At 46.1% G+C, this 13,559-nt stretch overlaps 1 protein-coding gene across 4 annotated transcripts in view; it reads left to right on the forward strand.

Annotated features, from left to right (window-relative positions):
* The window catches only part of TENT2 (terminal nucleotidyltransferase 2), a 377,719-nt gene that overhangs the window by 105,147 nt on the left and 259,013 nt on the right, over positions 1 to 13,559 (forward strand). For all 4 annotated transcript variants that reach the window (XM_029575592.1, XM_029575578.1, XM_029575585.1 and 1 more), the window contains exon 4: positions 2,166 to 2,280. In XM_029575592.1, coding sequence (XP_029431452.1) covers positions 2,166 to 2,280 — 115 coding nt within the window. The remainder of the gene's footprint in view (positions 1 to 2,165; positions 2,281 to 13,559) is intronic.

Genomic DNA, 13,559 nt, shown 5'->3' on the forward strand with positions numbered 1-13,559 from the left:
TTTTTATGCAATGTTCTTGAAGTTGGGCTGATATAGAGCTTTTACGGGCATGTGTGAAAATATCCTCCCACTCCTCCAGGCTCCAGCTGATATTTAACTCCTTTTCCCAAGCCAGGGAGCATTCAAGCTTAGTGTTCTGCGGTCCACTCAATAATGTGTGAAGTTTTGAGACCGCCTTCTTAACATCTTGTGTGTCAAGCAATATGACTCAAACAGCGTTTTAGTAGCTATATGACTAGATGGAATTAATTCTGCCTTTATAAAATAGGCAATTTGTGCAGACTCTAAAAAAAAAAAAAAGGAATCTCAACGGTTGGATGTTTTGTCGCTAATGTGGAGTATGTATGTAGTCTGCCCTCATGCATCATAGCACTGAGAGTGGTTAATCCCAGCTTCTTCTAGACTTGAAACGCTTGTTTGGGCAATCCAATTGCAAATCAGGTATTATGAAATAAGGCTGAGAGCGAATGATAGTCTGCATTTCCCACTAATTTCGATTTCCAACGTAGCCATATCTTTAGCGTGGTTGCAAGTGGAGGAGGCAAAGTTGGTATGATGTGCCATGTGGCCCGAGGTTGCCAAAAAAGAGCTGTGACAGGTATGTTGCCTATAAGGTGACGTTCGATCGACTGCCAAGGCACAGGGTTCAAGGCTGTAGCGTGAGTGTGTAAGACTGTCTTCAGTTGAGCCGCTGCATAATACCACTCTAAATTTGGAACGCCCAGTCCTCCACACTCTTTAGATCTATAGAGAACAGATCTGGCTATCCTAGGGGGTCTCTTTCTCCAAATGAAGTCAAAAATTTTTCGTTGAAGCCTCCTCAGCAATCCGGGTGACAGATAGACAGGGAGTGTGATGAAAAGGTATAGGAATCTGGGCAGAACATTCATCTTAATGATGGCTATGCGCCCCAGCCATGAGTGAGGATCCCTGTTCCAACGGAGAAGATCCTTCTCAATAGTCTTGAATAACTGTGCATAATTAATATGATACAACTTATCGACATCCGCTCCCAGGTACAACCCTAAATATTTTAATGGTTTAGACGTCCACCGAAAAGGTAACTGATGTTGAAGATTCTGCGCCTCAGAAATAGGCACATTGATGAGAATTTCTGACTCTTCCAAATTAACTTTAAAGCCAGAAACGGAGCTAAATTGCTGGATGGCTGTCACTGCCGGTAACGAGGTCTGGGGTTGTGTAAGAGTGAAAAGAATATCATCCGCAAAAAGAGTCAGCTTATACTGAGTTCGCCCGAGCTGTACTCCAGAGATGTCATCAGTATTGCGGATAATTGTAGCAAACGGCTCTAGAAAAAGAGCAAAAAGTAGAGGGGACAAAGGGCATCCTTGGCGAGTACCGTGCTCTATGTGAAAACTAGGTCCATAGCCTCCGTTGACCTTCACCCTTGCCGACGGATGATTGTATAATTGTTGGAGCCATTGAAGAAAATGGGTCCCAAACCCCATTTTTAACAGGGTGCAAAATAAAAAAAGGCCAGTGCACCATGTCGAACGCTTTTTCAGCGTCGACTGCGAGAAGCACACTGGAAATGGCTTTTTCGCGGACCCACCAGAGAAGATTTACCGCTCTACGTCCATTATCGGAAGCCGACCTGCCAGGTGCTAGAGCATTTTTAAATCACATGTAGAGAGGGATATGCAAAACAGCATGCAGGGTTACATTTATGTCATCACAAAACACTACATGCATGTCTGTTCATTTAAGATCATGGGAAGTGCTCACTCTTGGTAGGGGGGATTGTTGGAGGAGGTGGTAGGACAGAAAGTACTAAGTTGCGCCTTGCTGCTTGAAACTGCGTCTGTTATTCTCCATAAGCAGTGGTGCCCATAGGTCCTGATTTATTATTAGAGTTAATAGAAAAGGAATTGACATAAGGACATTCCCATTTGCAAACAGTGATGAAGATGCATTTTGAAAACCCATGCGAGGAGCTGCCTAGCTTCTGTTTGTCTTACTTTAACTTTTCTTACCCTCTTAAACTTTCATGAATATTAAAGTAAACTCTAAATTCACTTAAATTTGAAAGGAAAACATAGCTAAATTAATACCATTATTCTAAATTTTTGTTGTGGGTAAATGGTAATGTTACTTTTGCAGTTTCTAACCTGAGTTTAATGAAGGTCTTTATTTGTATTGTTCAGTTGAGTCAGCAAGTACTGGAATTGTTTCAAAGTTGTCAGCAACAAGCCTGTGACCTGAAGAAGAAAAATGCTTGCAGAGCTGAACTCCAAAGGGAAATTCAACAACTTTTCCCATGTACGTACTGATTTGTTGTTTTCACTATTTAAAAAGAAATACTACCCACCATATATTGTGCAATATTTCTTAAGTTTGCATAGCATACATGCCCTATATTGACTCAGACATTTTACTTTCTGGTCTTTCTTTTAAATTCTTAAGCTGCTTCTCTGCAGTTCTCTTGTTTTTCTAGGAACCATATTCAAAATAATATACCACCTTGCAATGCCTACATGGAAACCATGCAATACAGTTTAACAGTGTTTTAAATATGGCTGTTTCTGGTAAAAAATTTAATTAACATAAGATGGGTGTTACTGCCATGGAGTTTTGAAACATTGTTTTTGCTTTTCAGCTTTTAGGAGCCAATATAATAAACGCAGGCCAAGTTTTAGCACTGGATTTGCTTTACTCATGATTTAAAAAAAGAAATGCGTCAGTGCGGGATTCAGTAAGCTAATGACATACAAATGACCTAAGAGTGTTTTGTGTTTTTAATAGAAAGTGTTCTTTTTTTTTTCCTCCGTCAACAAGCAGGGCTTAATTAGCCATGAAATGTGAGTGATATCATCTGACAGCACCGAATGGGACCCATCTCTAGCTCAGTAAAAGTTTAATAAACATGTGTGGGACTTTCTGCGTGCATGCTGCTTCGTGAATCCCTCAGTCTTGTTTTGTCCTATTTCTTGCATTTTTCTGCATTTTGGTGGTTTTTGTCATTTTGTATCTCTTCATTGCTGCTTGGTAGTCCCTCAAACAGCACTTTTGAGTGATACCCCCCTCCCCCCCCCCCCCCCAAAAAAAGGACCAGTATTATAACTTTTCCTATACTACAGTATGTCCTTTGCAAGAAAGCTATAATTAGTGTACGATTTCTATCGCCGACGGCCATGACATATGCTAGAACTCCGTGATCTGTTCTGAATGTGGTCAGATGTCCCTCAGGATCCAGTGGAACCACGCTTAGAAAATGGTGGTGCTCTGTAGGTCAGTAGTGAGACAGAGCATTCTTGGTGTGAAGTCTCTTCGGACTCTTTCTGTGCATTGTTGAGCAGGGCTCTCCCTCCTATGTTGCAGGGCTCTAGATCCGCCATATTTTCAGGTTTGAACAAGGCACAAAAGAACCGGGTGCCAGAGCCAATGCACCTATGTTAGCATGAAAGTGCTCAGTGCTATCAACACCGTTAAGGATTGACTTGAGTACTGCACTGGTGTGGGCAAGAGCTGATTCTGTACAGGTGCTTCCGCCTTTTCTGGCTTAAAGGACACCTTTCTCTACATCTCTCATCTTTTATCCAAATAAACTGACCAGATCCTATTCAGTGTCTTCTGCACAAAGCACCCAATTTAGGACTTTCCCTACTGTGGCTGGAAACACCGGACCCGATCTGCTTCACCTTGCTGCAGGCCTCCATAAGGGCTCAAACACGGGTAGTTCATGTGGGAAATCCTCCCTGGAGACTGGTTCTGGTATCTGAAAGTAATGACCCCATATTAGTTTCAGCTCCAGCCCTGAGGACACAACTGTCCTTGAACCACATCATAGAATTGGTGAAGACCCTCTTCCTCTTTAGTGGCTAGTGCTAAGGAAGGGTACCCTTCAGCCTCTTTTGTCCAAGTTGGGGAAATGATTTCTACTGGCGGGAGTCCCTTCCTTCTCATTGCGGGAAATACTACCAGGGTTAACTGTGGGAAGTAGTCCATCTCTGTTGGCTAGCTCCATCATTGTGGAGGATTTTAGTCAAAGGAGGAACAGAGAGTAGCCAATTCAGACAGCCTTTGGGAGTATTTCCATCTCCAAGATGACCACTCAGATTGCTGTGCTCTTCATTGAGGTCTTGGGATAGCATCCCTTTAACAGGTTTGGTGGGGGTTGGGGGTATATGGGGATACCTTCAGTGCATTTGTCCCTACTTCCTGGAAAAATTGGGGAAGGTCTTTGGTGTTAGTGTTCAAAAGGATAAAGAGGTTTTTGGCATATTTATGATCCTGGAAATCCCTTTGGAGCCCATAGGGATCCTGATAAATCAAATTCTGTGAACCTGCAAATGAAAATGTGGCACATCCTGTAGCCAGGAAGCTGGATGTAAAGTACAAGCTCAACACTGAAGATTGTGAAAGACACCTCATCCGGTCCATGTATGAGTCTAACAGTGTAGCTGCTAGACTCCCTGCAGTGGCCAATAGGGCATGACAGATGGCCTGGTTAAGAGCAAGCAGTCTTGAGGAAGATATTCATACAAAGCTTTGTCCCCCAAATCTCTTTGGGGACAAAGTCAAAGAGACTGTTGACCAGATTAAGCAGCAGCATGTGCCTATCCAGTTCATAGCAGTGAACACAGAACACTACTTCTTCGTCCATTCTTGTCTTATAAAAGGTTCTTTTTTCAGACAGTTTCCATCATTTTCAGTGGTATTTCACTCTTTATCTGCACTGTGGCAGCTTCCAGTCTGAGGATGTTTGCGTGAGAGATGTCTGCTCAAGATACAGCAACCACAAATTAAATCGGGGTTTTGTTTTTGATGGGACTATGCCCTCAATCCTCTATTCTATTGGTAGGAGAGAGGATCCAGCTGTTCTTTGACAAATGGAAGAAAATCACCAAGGACAGTTGAGATCTCAAGATTGCAGAGTGCAGTTATTTGTGCTCTCCCACCATGCAGTCCACTGACTTTTATTCACTCTTCAATTTGGATCCTTTTTACTTGACCCAACGTTATCTCAAAGTGGAGTTGCTTTTTCAGTAGCAGGAGAGAGAGCCTGTACCCCTTGAGGAAAGTGGCAAGGGGTTCTATTCCTGCTATTTCCTTATCCCCAAGAAGTTGGGGTGGTTGAGATCTATCCTGCATTTATGAAGGCTGAATAGAAGGCTGTTACAAAAGAAGTTAAAGATGAATGTTCTCTACATCGCCTCGTCCTTCTTCCAAGTGGGGGATTGGATATGTGTCCTGGATCTGAAGAATGCATATAAACAGATAAGACTAGATGAATTGCGGAAGCTCCTTTTCTGAGTTCGGGATCCAGCATTATAGAGTACTTTGCCAGGAAATATTAAGGCTGAATCATCACTTTTAAAATATAGAAAGATGGTCCAAGCATAATTTTTTCAGCTGGCTTTTAACACGATTAATGTATTGTGAACCACTTAGTAATGTTGATAAGCAGTCTAAAAATTTTAAATAAATATGCGCATATTCACCTTTATCAGACACACTGGAAATGTTTCCAGTTGGTGGATGGGAATCATTTCCAGTAGAAAGTTTTACCCTTCGACTTCTCAGCTGCCCTAAGGATCTTAACAAAATGCTTGGCGGTAGAGGGAGTGAATTTACATTGCCCAGGAATATGTCTTCCCTGACTTAGATGACTGGCTAGTGATAGGATTTTTTCAAACGTGTGTTTAGATTACCTGAAGACCATTCAGTTCCTTCATTCCCTAAGCCAGAGCTTTCCAAACTTCTCATGTTAGTGACACACTTTTTAGACAAACATAATTTCGTGACACAGTAATTCAGTCTACCAGCAAACCAGAAGTTAAAGGTTAAATGAACAAAATGTATTTCAACAATTTATGTATGTTTCCTTAAATATATACATAAAATGTTTCACAACACAACCTCTCATAATAAATATTTGCAGGCTTCCACTTCCTCCATGCTGATCTCGTACATTGTGAGATCGGCATAGAGAGTGCTACTCTTGCACATTCCCAAAGATTACATGTGCCAATCACTAAAAAGTAATTTTTTTTTTTCTACCTTTGCTGTCTGATCTTAGTTTTCTAATCGGTTGGTCACAGGCTTTTTTTTCCACCTTTCCTTTCTTTTTTTTGCCAATTCCTTTTACAGGGTCTTTTTTTCTATTTCTTTTCTCTCCATCTGTCTTCTTCCCTCAAACACACAATCATGTTCTCATTCTCACACGCTGTCTATCTCACACATTCTCACACACACAGGCTCTCACTCACATGCAATCTCACACATCCACAGCTCTCACTCTCACATGCCTCTCTCTCATACATACATACTGTCTCTCTCGTGCACATGCTGTCTCACTCTCACACACACAGGCTCTCTCACTCCTACATGCTCTCTTGCTCAAGCACAGGCTCTCACTGGCACATGCTGTCCCTCTGCACGGGTTGCCGAAGGATGGGCTCTTCAGAGGCCCTGATCTTCCCTGGCCGTGACATGGGATCTGCAGCGGCCCTGCTATCGGGTTTCCTCCTCTTCTCGGGCTGCCGCGACGTGGGATCCGCAGCAGCCCTGCTATCGGGTTTCCTCCTCTTCTCGGGCCTTCGCGACGTGGGATCCGCAACGGCCCATTAATGCTGCTCTTCTTCTGTACGCAGCAGATGCTCCTCCTCCTTCCTGCCCACGCGGCTCCGGCAACGTTTTTCTTCCGGGGCTGCACAGGCAGGAAGGAGGAGGAGGAGTGAACGTGACCCTCTTCTTCGGGCCGTGGTGATGTAAGCTCCACCACTGCCTGCCGATCTTCCTGCTATAGTTCCCTGCTTCCGCCGGTGCTGTGGACCGGGCGACACACCTCCACACTACAGGCGACACACTAATGTGTCCCGACACACACTTTGGAAAGCTCTGCCCTAAGCTTTATAATAAATCTCACCAAATCAAATTTGGCTCTCACACAGGATCAAGTTAATCGGGGCATGGATAGACTCATTAGAGGAGAGAGCATTCCTCCTATCTGAAAGCGCTTGCGGCCTTCAGGAATTGGTCCAGAAATTGTTGTAGCAAAACCAGACCACGGACAGGGCAATCCTGGTTGTTCTTGGTTACATGATGGCATTGATGCATGTAGTCCCCATGACATGCTTGAACATGAGAGCTCTTCAGTGGGGCTCTTCTCACTGTTGGATAAGCTACGTCCACCCCTGTTTCACCCTGTGATGTTAACTTTGGTGATGAAAGCATCCCTCCGTTGGTAGTCAGACCTGTTGCTCCTAAATGTAGGTTCCCTTTTTCATGTTCTGTCTCATTAGGTGACACTGGCAACAGATGTATCCATCAGAGGCTAGGGAGCACATACAGGTTCCTCCTGAATTAAAGGAATATGGTCAGTGATGGAATGTTTTTCAGATCATCTTGGAGCTGCGGGCCATTTGGTATGTCCTGAGAATGCTTGCTCATTTCCTGCAAGGAAAGATAATTCTGATCCAAACCAACGATCAAGTACAATAAACAACAAACAAGGGAGCACAGAGTCCTGGACCCTCTGCCGGCAATCTTAAAATATTTGAGACTGGAATCTATCATAAGGCTTTCTCTTTAAGCAACCTGCCTTCCTGGAGTCTATCTGCATAAGTGATCTCTAGACCAAGAAGTTGAATACAGTATGTTCGACCTCCGGGGTTGACCAGTAATAGATTTGTTTGCATTAGAAATAAACAGTAAAGTCTAGAAATTTTAGTGTCATTTTATGAAACAAATACAGGTCTACTTCAGATGCTCTTTTGCTGAATTAGGATCCTCATCTGGGTATGTGTGTTCATCACTTTCATTAGAAGAAAGGAACAGAAAGTGCTCAAGGATTAGGCAAGATTTATCCTCATTGCCCCACATGGCCCAGGCAGGAGTGGTTCTCCTGTTTTATCAAGTTGTCAAGCCACTCTCTGGTTTCTTTGGGGGTCAGTCCATTGCTGCTAGCACAGGAGGTGGGATGTCTATATTGCTCAAACCTTGCCCAATTTGACAGCATCGATGTTGAGAACTTGCTAGTTTCCTCCTTATCGCTCTCCAGAGAGGTTGAGGACAACTTGAGTTTGACCAGGAAGCAGTCCACCGGGAGGTTGGCCAGATTTCAGTGGTAGAGATTTTCTTCTTAGTGTCAGGTGGGCTCTCTTGATCCTTTAGCCTATAATCCTAGAGATCTATCTCATATTTGTTCTCCCACTCAAGTTTCGGTATTTCATCACTGAAAGTGCACCTTAGTGCCATTGCCACTTAATACTTTTTTTTTAAGGTACTATAGGTATTGCCCCAGAGGGCTTACAATCTAAATTTGTACTTGAGGCAACAGTGGGTAAAGTGACTTGCCCGCTGCACTAACCACTAGGCTACTCCTCCACTCTGAGGGAGAACTGAATCTCCCTTCATCCTTTGCTATCCAAAATCTTGAGAAGTCTGTGGCATATGAAGCCTTCAGGGTCAAAACTACCTGTATCATAGGATCTTAATGTCATCCTGGCACAAGAGATGAATCCTTCCTATGAGCTTCTGGAATAAACTTGTTTCAAGTTTCTTACATGGAAGGTGGTCTTAGTTGCTATCATTTTGGCTTGAAGAGTCAGCCAACTGCAGGCATTAGTCTTGTACTCTTCTTACCTGTAGCTGTGTTCTTATGTTCTTCCATAACAGAGTGGTGCTCTGCACCCATCCTAAGTTTCTACCTAAAGTGGTTTCTGCTTTTCTCCTAGGACAAGCAGGATGGAAGTCCTCACGTGTGGGTGACATCATCCGATGGAGCCTGGCACGGAAAACATTTGTCAAAATTTCTAGAAACTTTGACTGGCAGACTGAGCATGCCCAGCCTGCTGCTATCTGTGTGTCCACGCGAGGTCCCCCTTCAGTCTCTTCTTTTCTGCGGTGCAGTAGCCTCGTAGTGGTGGAGCTCCAAATTCTCAAAATCACTTTCGATCTTCTTTCGGGGTTTTTCCTGCATCGGGTCCCCCTTCGTGTTCGGTTCCACCATTCGGTAGGTACCCTTGATTTTTGCCTTTTGTTTTTACCGGTCAATTCCTGACCTTCGCACTGCGGTGCCCGTCGGTCATCGAACACGCGCTGGCTTCTTTTTTTGATGGTTTCAGATTTTTGACTGTGCCCCCAGTGCCCGTGGACCATGTCCATCACAGATCTGCATGAGTTGTGTATCCTCTGCCTGGGGGCCTTGCATGATATCTGGGGGTGTTGTTTGTGCAACCAAATGACCCCCAAAGGGTGTAGAGCGCACCTGAACAAGATGGAGAAGCTCTTCAGCTCTCTGAAACCTTCTACTTCGGCTTCAGTATCTTTGACACCCAAGGGCTGCGGGGAACTGTCCCCATCTCTTCCCCTGGCGGTCCTGCTCTCCAGTACCCCTAAGGATTGGGGAGAGGGAGATTGATCCTCTCTGGTCTCTCCCCTGCCCCTAACCTCGGGGTCATTGTTTTCCTCGGTGCCGGGGAAAACACGGGCGGAGCGTCGGACATCCAGGGCGCATTGACACTGGTCACAGTCTCCTCATGGTTCCGTTCCAGAGTGGCATCGGCAGCTATCGAGCCACCATCGAAGCGGCACCAGTCACTGGAGGCCCCATCCTCCGGTGTCTCCAATAGCCCGAGGTGTTCCCCACTGGCAATGGTGCTGGGTGCTGTGCCTCCTCGTGATCCTTCCAAGGATGTGCTGGCGACGCCTCGTCCCCCTCCATCAATCCTAAAAACCCAGGAATTTCAGGAGGAGTTGGACTGCAGGGTGTGATCGCCGGTACTCATAGCACTACATAGCATCGAGCTGCTGGTGCCACCGGTGCCCGAGCCTCTGCCATCGATGTTTGCATCCTTGCTGGAGCGTCTGGACGTCCTTGGTGCCCTACCAACGCAACTTTTGCCCGAAAGGCCTCTGCCGCCTCCTCGGCCACAGATGTCCACCACCTGAGCGATCCTGGGTCCTCCAAGGAGGATGAGGCCTCAGGGATCGGGCAGCCTTGCCCACGGTTCCTCGAGCCGCCGCCGGTTCCTCCACGGCTGATGCCCCCCTCGATGCCCAGGGTTCCATTGATGCCTTGGGGCCCAGGCCTACAGCCCCTCCCAGCCCCCCCCTCAGCATCTGGGCCCTAGTGAGGAGGAGGGCCCCTATGACCCGTGGGGTGATGACTTCTCGGACTCGTCCTACGAGTTCTCAGACGACCACCTCTCGGAGCCTTCCCCGCCAGAGCAATGGAGTCTCTCTCCGCCCAAAGACCTGTCATTCGCCAGCTTCGTAACTGCCATGGCAGAAGCCATCCCCTTTCAGCTCCTGTCGGAGGAGGATACCCGTCACAAGATGCTGGAGGTAATCCAGTTCATCGATGCTCCAAAGGAGATTGTGGTGGTGTTGGTTCATGACATCTTTAAGGTGCTGCTCCTCCCTATGTTGGAACACCCGGTATCTGTGTCCCCGGTAAACAGGAAGGCTGATGCTACTTATCTGGTACAACAGGTCATGGGCTTTGAACAGCGGCACCTACCCCACCAGTCAGCGGTGGTGGAGTCCGCGCTTAAAAAGGCCAGTCGCTCCCGGACACACGCTTCTGTCCCTCCGGGGTGCGCACACAGGAAGCTCGATGGCATAGGGTGAAAAAAGTTCGAGGGGGCTCTGCTGGTTGTCCATATAGCGACCTACCAGCTATACATGGTCCAGTACAACCGCAACCTATGGAAGGCAGGTTCAGGAGTTTGCGGAGGGCTTTCCCCAGCAACAGCAGAAGTCTCTTGCAGCCATTGCCATGCTGGGGATCGATGCGGGCAGACACGAAGTCAGGTCTACCTATGATGTGTTTGAGACCACAGTCCGCCTAGCCGCTGGAGGCATCGGTGCCAGACAGCTGGCTTGGCTCTGGGTCTCAAGACTCCAACTAGAAGTTCAGGACAGGCTTGTAGACCTCCCCTGTACAGGCGAAAAACTGTTCAGGGATAAGGTGAAGGAGGTCATGGTGCAGCTGAAAGATCAGCATAAGAACATAAGAAATTGCCATGCTGGGTCAGACCAAGGGTCCATCAAGCCCAGTATCCTGTTTCCAACAGAGGCCAAAACCAGGCCACAAGAACCTGGCAATTACCCAAACACTAAGAATAACCCATGCTAATGATGCAATTAATAGCAGTGGCTATTCCCCAAGTATAATTGATTAATAGCCATTAATGGACTTCTCCTACAAGAACTTATCCAAACCTTTTTTGAACCCAGCTACACTAACTGCACTAACCACATCCTCTGGCAACAAATTCCAGAGCTTTATTGTGCATTGAGTGAAAAAGAATTTTCTCTGATTACTCTTAAATGTGTTACTTGATAACTTCAGGGAATGCCCCCTAGTCCTTCTATTATTCGAAAGTGCAAATAACCGAGTCACATCTACTCGTTCAAGACCTCTCATGATCTTAAAGACCTCTATCATATCCCCCCTCAGCCGTCTCTTCTCCAAGCTAAACAGCCCTAACCTCTTCAGCCTTTCCTCATAGGGGAGCTGTTCATCCCCTTTATCATTTTGGTTGCCCTTCTCTGTACCTTCTCCATCGCAACTATATCTTTTTTGAGATGTGGCGACCAGAATTGTATACTGTATTCAAGGTGTGGTCTCACCATGGAGCGATACAGAGGCATTATGACATTTTCCGTTCTATTAACCATTCCCTTCCTAATAATTCCTAACATTCTAATTGCCCTTTTTACTGCTGCAGCACACTGAGCCGACGATTTTAAAGTATTATCCACTGTGATGCCTAGATCTTTTTCCTGGGTGGTAGCTCCTAATATGGAACCTAACATCGTGTAACTACAGCAAGGGTTATTTTTCCCTATATGCAACACCTTGCACTTGTCCACACTAAATTTCATCTGCCATTTGGATGCCCAATCTTCCAGTCTTGCAAGGTCCTCCTGTAATGTATCAGTCTGCTTGTGATTTAACTACTCTGAATAATTTTGTATCATCCGCAAATTTGATAACCTCACTCGTCGTATTCCTTTCCAGATCATTTATATATATATATATTGAAAAGCACCGGTCCAAGTACAGATCCCTGAGGCACTCCACTGTTTACCTTTTTCCACTGAGAAAATTGACCATTTAATCCTACTCTCTGTTTCCTGTCTTTTAACCAGTTTGTAATCCACGAAAGGACATTGCCTCCTATCCCATGACTTTTTAGTTTTCGTAGAAGCCTCTCATGCGGGACTTTGTCAAACGCCTTCTGAAAATCCAAATACACTACATCTACCGGTTCACCTTTATCCACATGTTTATTAACCCCTTCAAAAAAATGAAGCAGATTTGTTAGGCAAGATTTCCCTTGGGTAAATCCATGTTGACTGTGTCCCATTAAATCATGTCTTTCTATATGCTCTACGATTTTGATCTTTAGAATAGTTTCCACTATTTTTCCCGGCACTGAAGTCAGGCTTACTGGTCTATAGTTACCCGGATCGCCCCTGGAGCCTTTTTTAAATATTGGGGTTACATTGGCCACCCTCCAGTCTTCAAGGCTCCTGCCTTGATGCTCTCAAAGCTACCCTGCGGTGAGGAGTGACCATCCTCCATTGTTGCCAGGGGTCTGCAATGATCTCCACTGGTCCTGATGCAAGTCGCCAGCCACCTCGGGGCTCCAAGAAAGATTTGGCCATTTCTCCTGCCTTCCAGTCAGTTTTGACATCGGCAACTTTCGAGTAGGAGCTGGAGCGCAGGGTCCATGTGGCAGTCAGTGGGCATTGCAGGGCATCAAACCCGGCAGTTGCCCTGCTGGAACCGCTGCTGAAATGGCTCAACGACCTTATCAGTGTATTACCAACCTAGTTGTCAGTTCCCAGGAGGCCATCGATGCCCAGTGGGGCACCGATGCTTCCCTCGACCGATACAGTGCTTATTTCAGGTTCCTAGGGAGGAGGAAGCAGTGCTACCGATGCCTGTGCCTCTGGACAAAGGATGAGGCCCCGTATGACCTTGGGGGATGACCCTGCAGAATCCTCAGAGAACTTAGAGGGTCTCCCTTCGAAACAGTCTCTTCCAGATGAGCAAAGGAGGTCTCCTCCAGAGGATCTGACCTTTGCAGGTTTTGTATGGGCGATGGCAGAGGCCATCCCTTTTCAGTTAATGCCTGAGGAGGATGCCAGGCATAAGATATTGCAAATCCTCCAGATGTTGGCGGTCCCAGTGCATGAGATCTTTCGGGAGTTGCTGGGGATCTGGGAGCACTCCCTTACATTGCCTCCCATTAAGAGGAAGACTGATGGGGTTTACCTAGTTAAACAAGCTACCGGGTTCAAGAAGCATCAGCTGTCAAACCAATTGGTAGTGGTCAAATCCACACTCAAGAAGGCAAAGCGTGCTCTGACCTACGCCTCGGCACCTCCGGGCAAGGATCTTAGAGCGATGGACGCTCTTGGGAGGAAAGTGTTCCAAGGAGCCATGCTTATTGCTCGCATTGCCTCTTACCAGCTCTACATGAGTGAATATTCTCGCATCCTCTGGAAGCAAGTGAAAGAGGTGGCTCAGCGACTGCCTTAAGAGTAGCAAGACCCCCTCTTATCGCTGGTGCATCAGG

Source organism: Rhinatrema bivittatum, chromosome 1 (assembly GCF_901001135.1).
Source record: "Rhinatrema bivittatum chromosome 1, aRhiBiv1.1, whole genome shotgun sequence".
Taxonomy (NCBI): Eukaryota; Metazoa; Chordata; class Amphibia; order Gymnophiona; family Rhinatrematidae; genus Rhinatrema; species Rhinatrema bivittatum.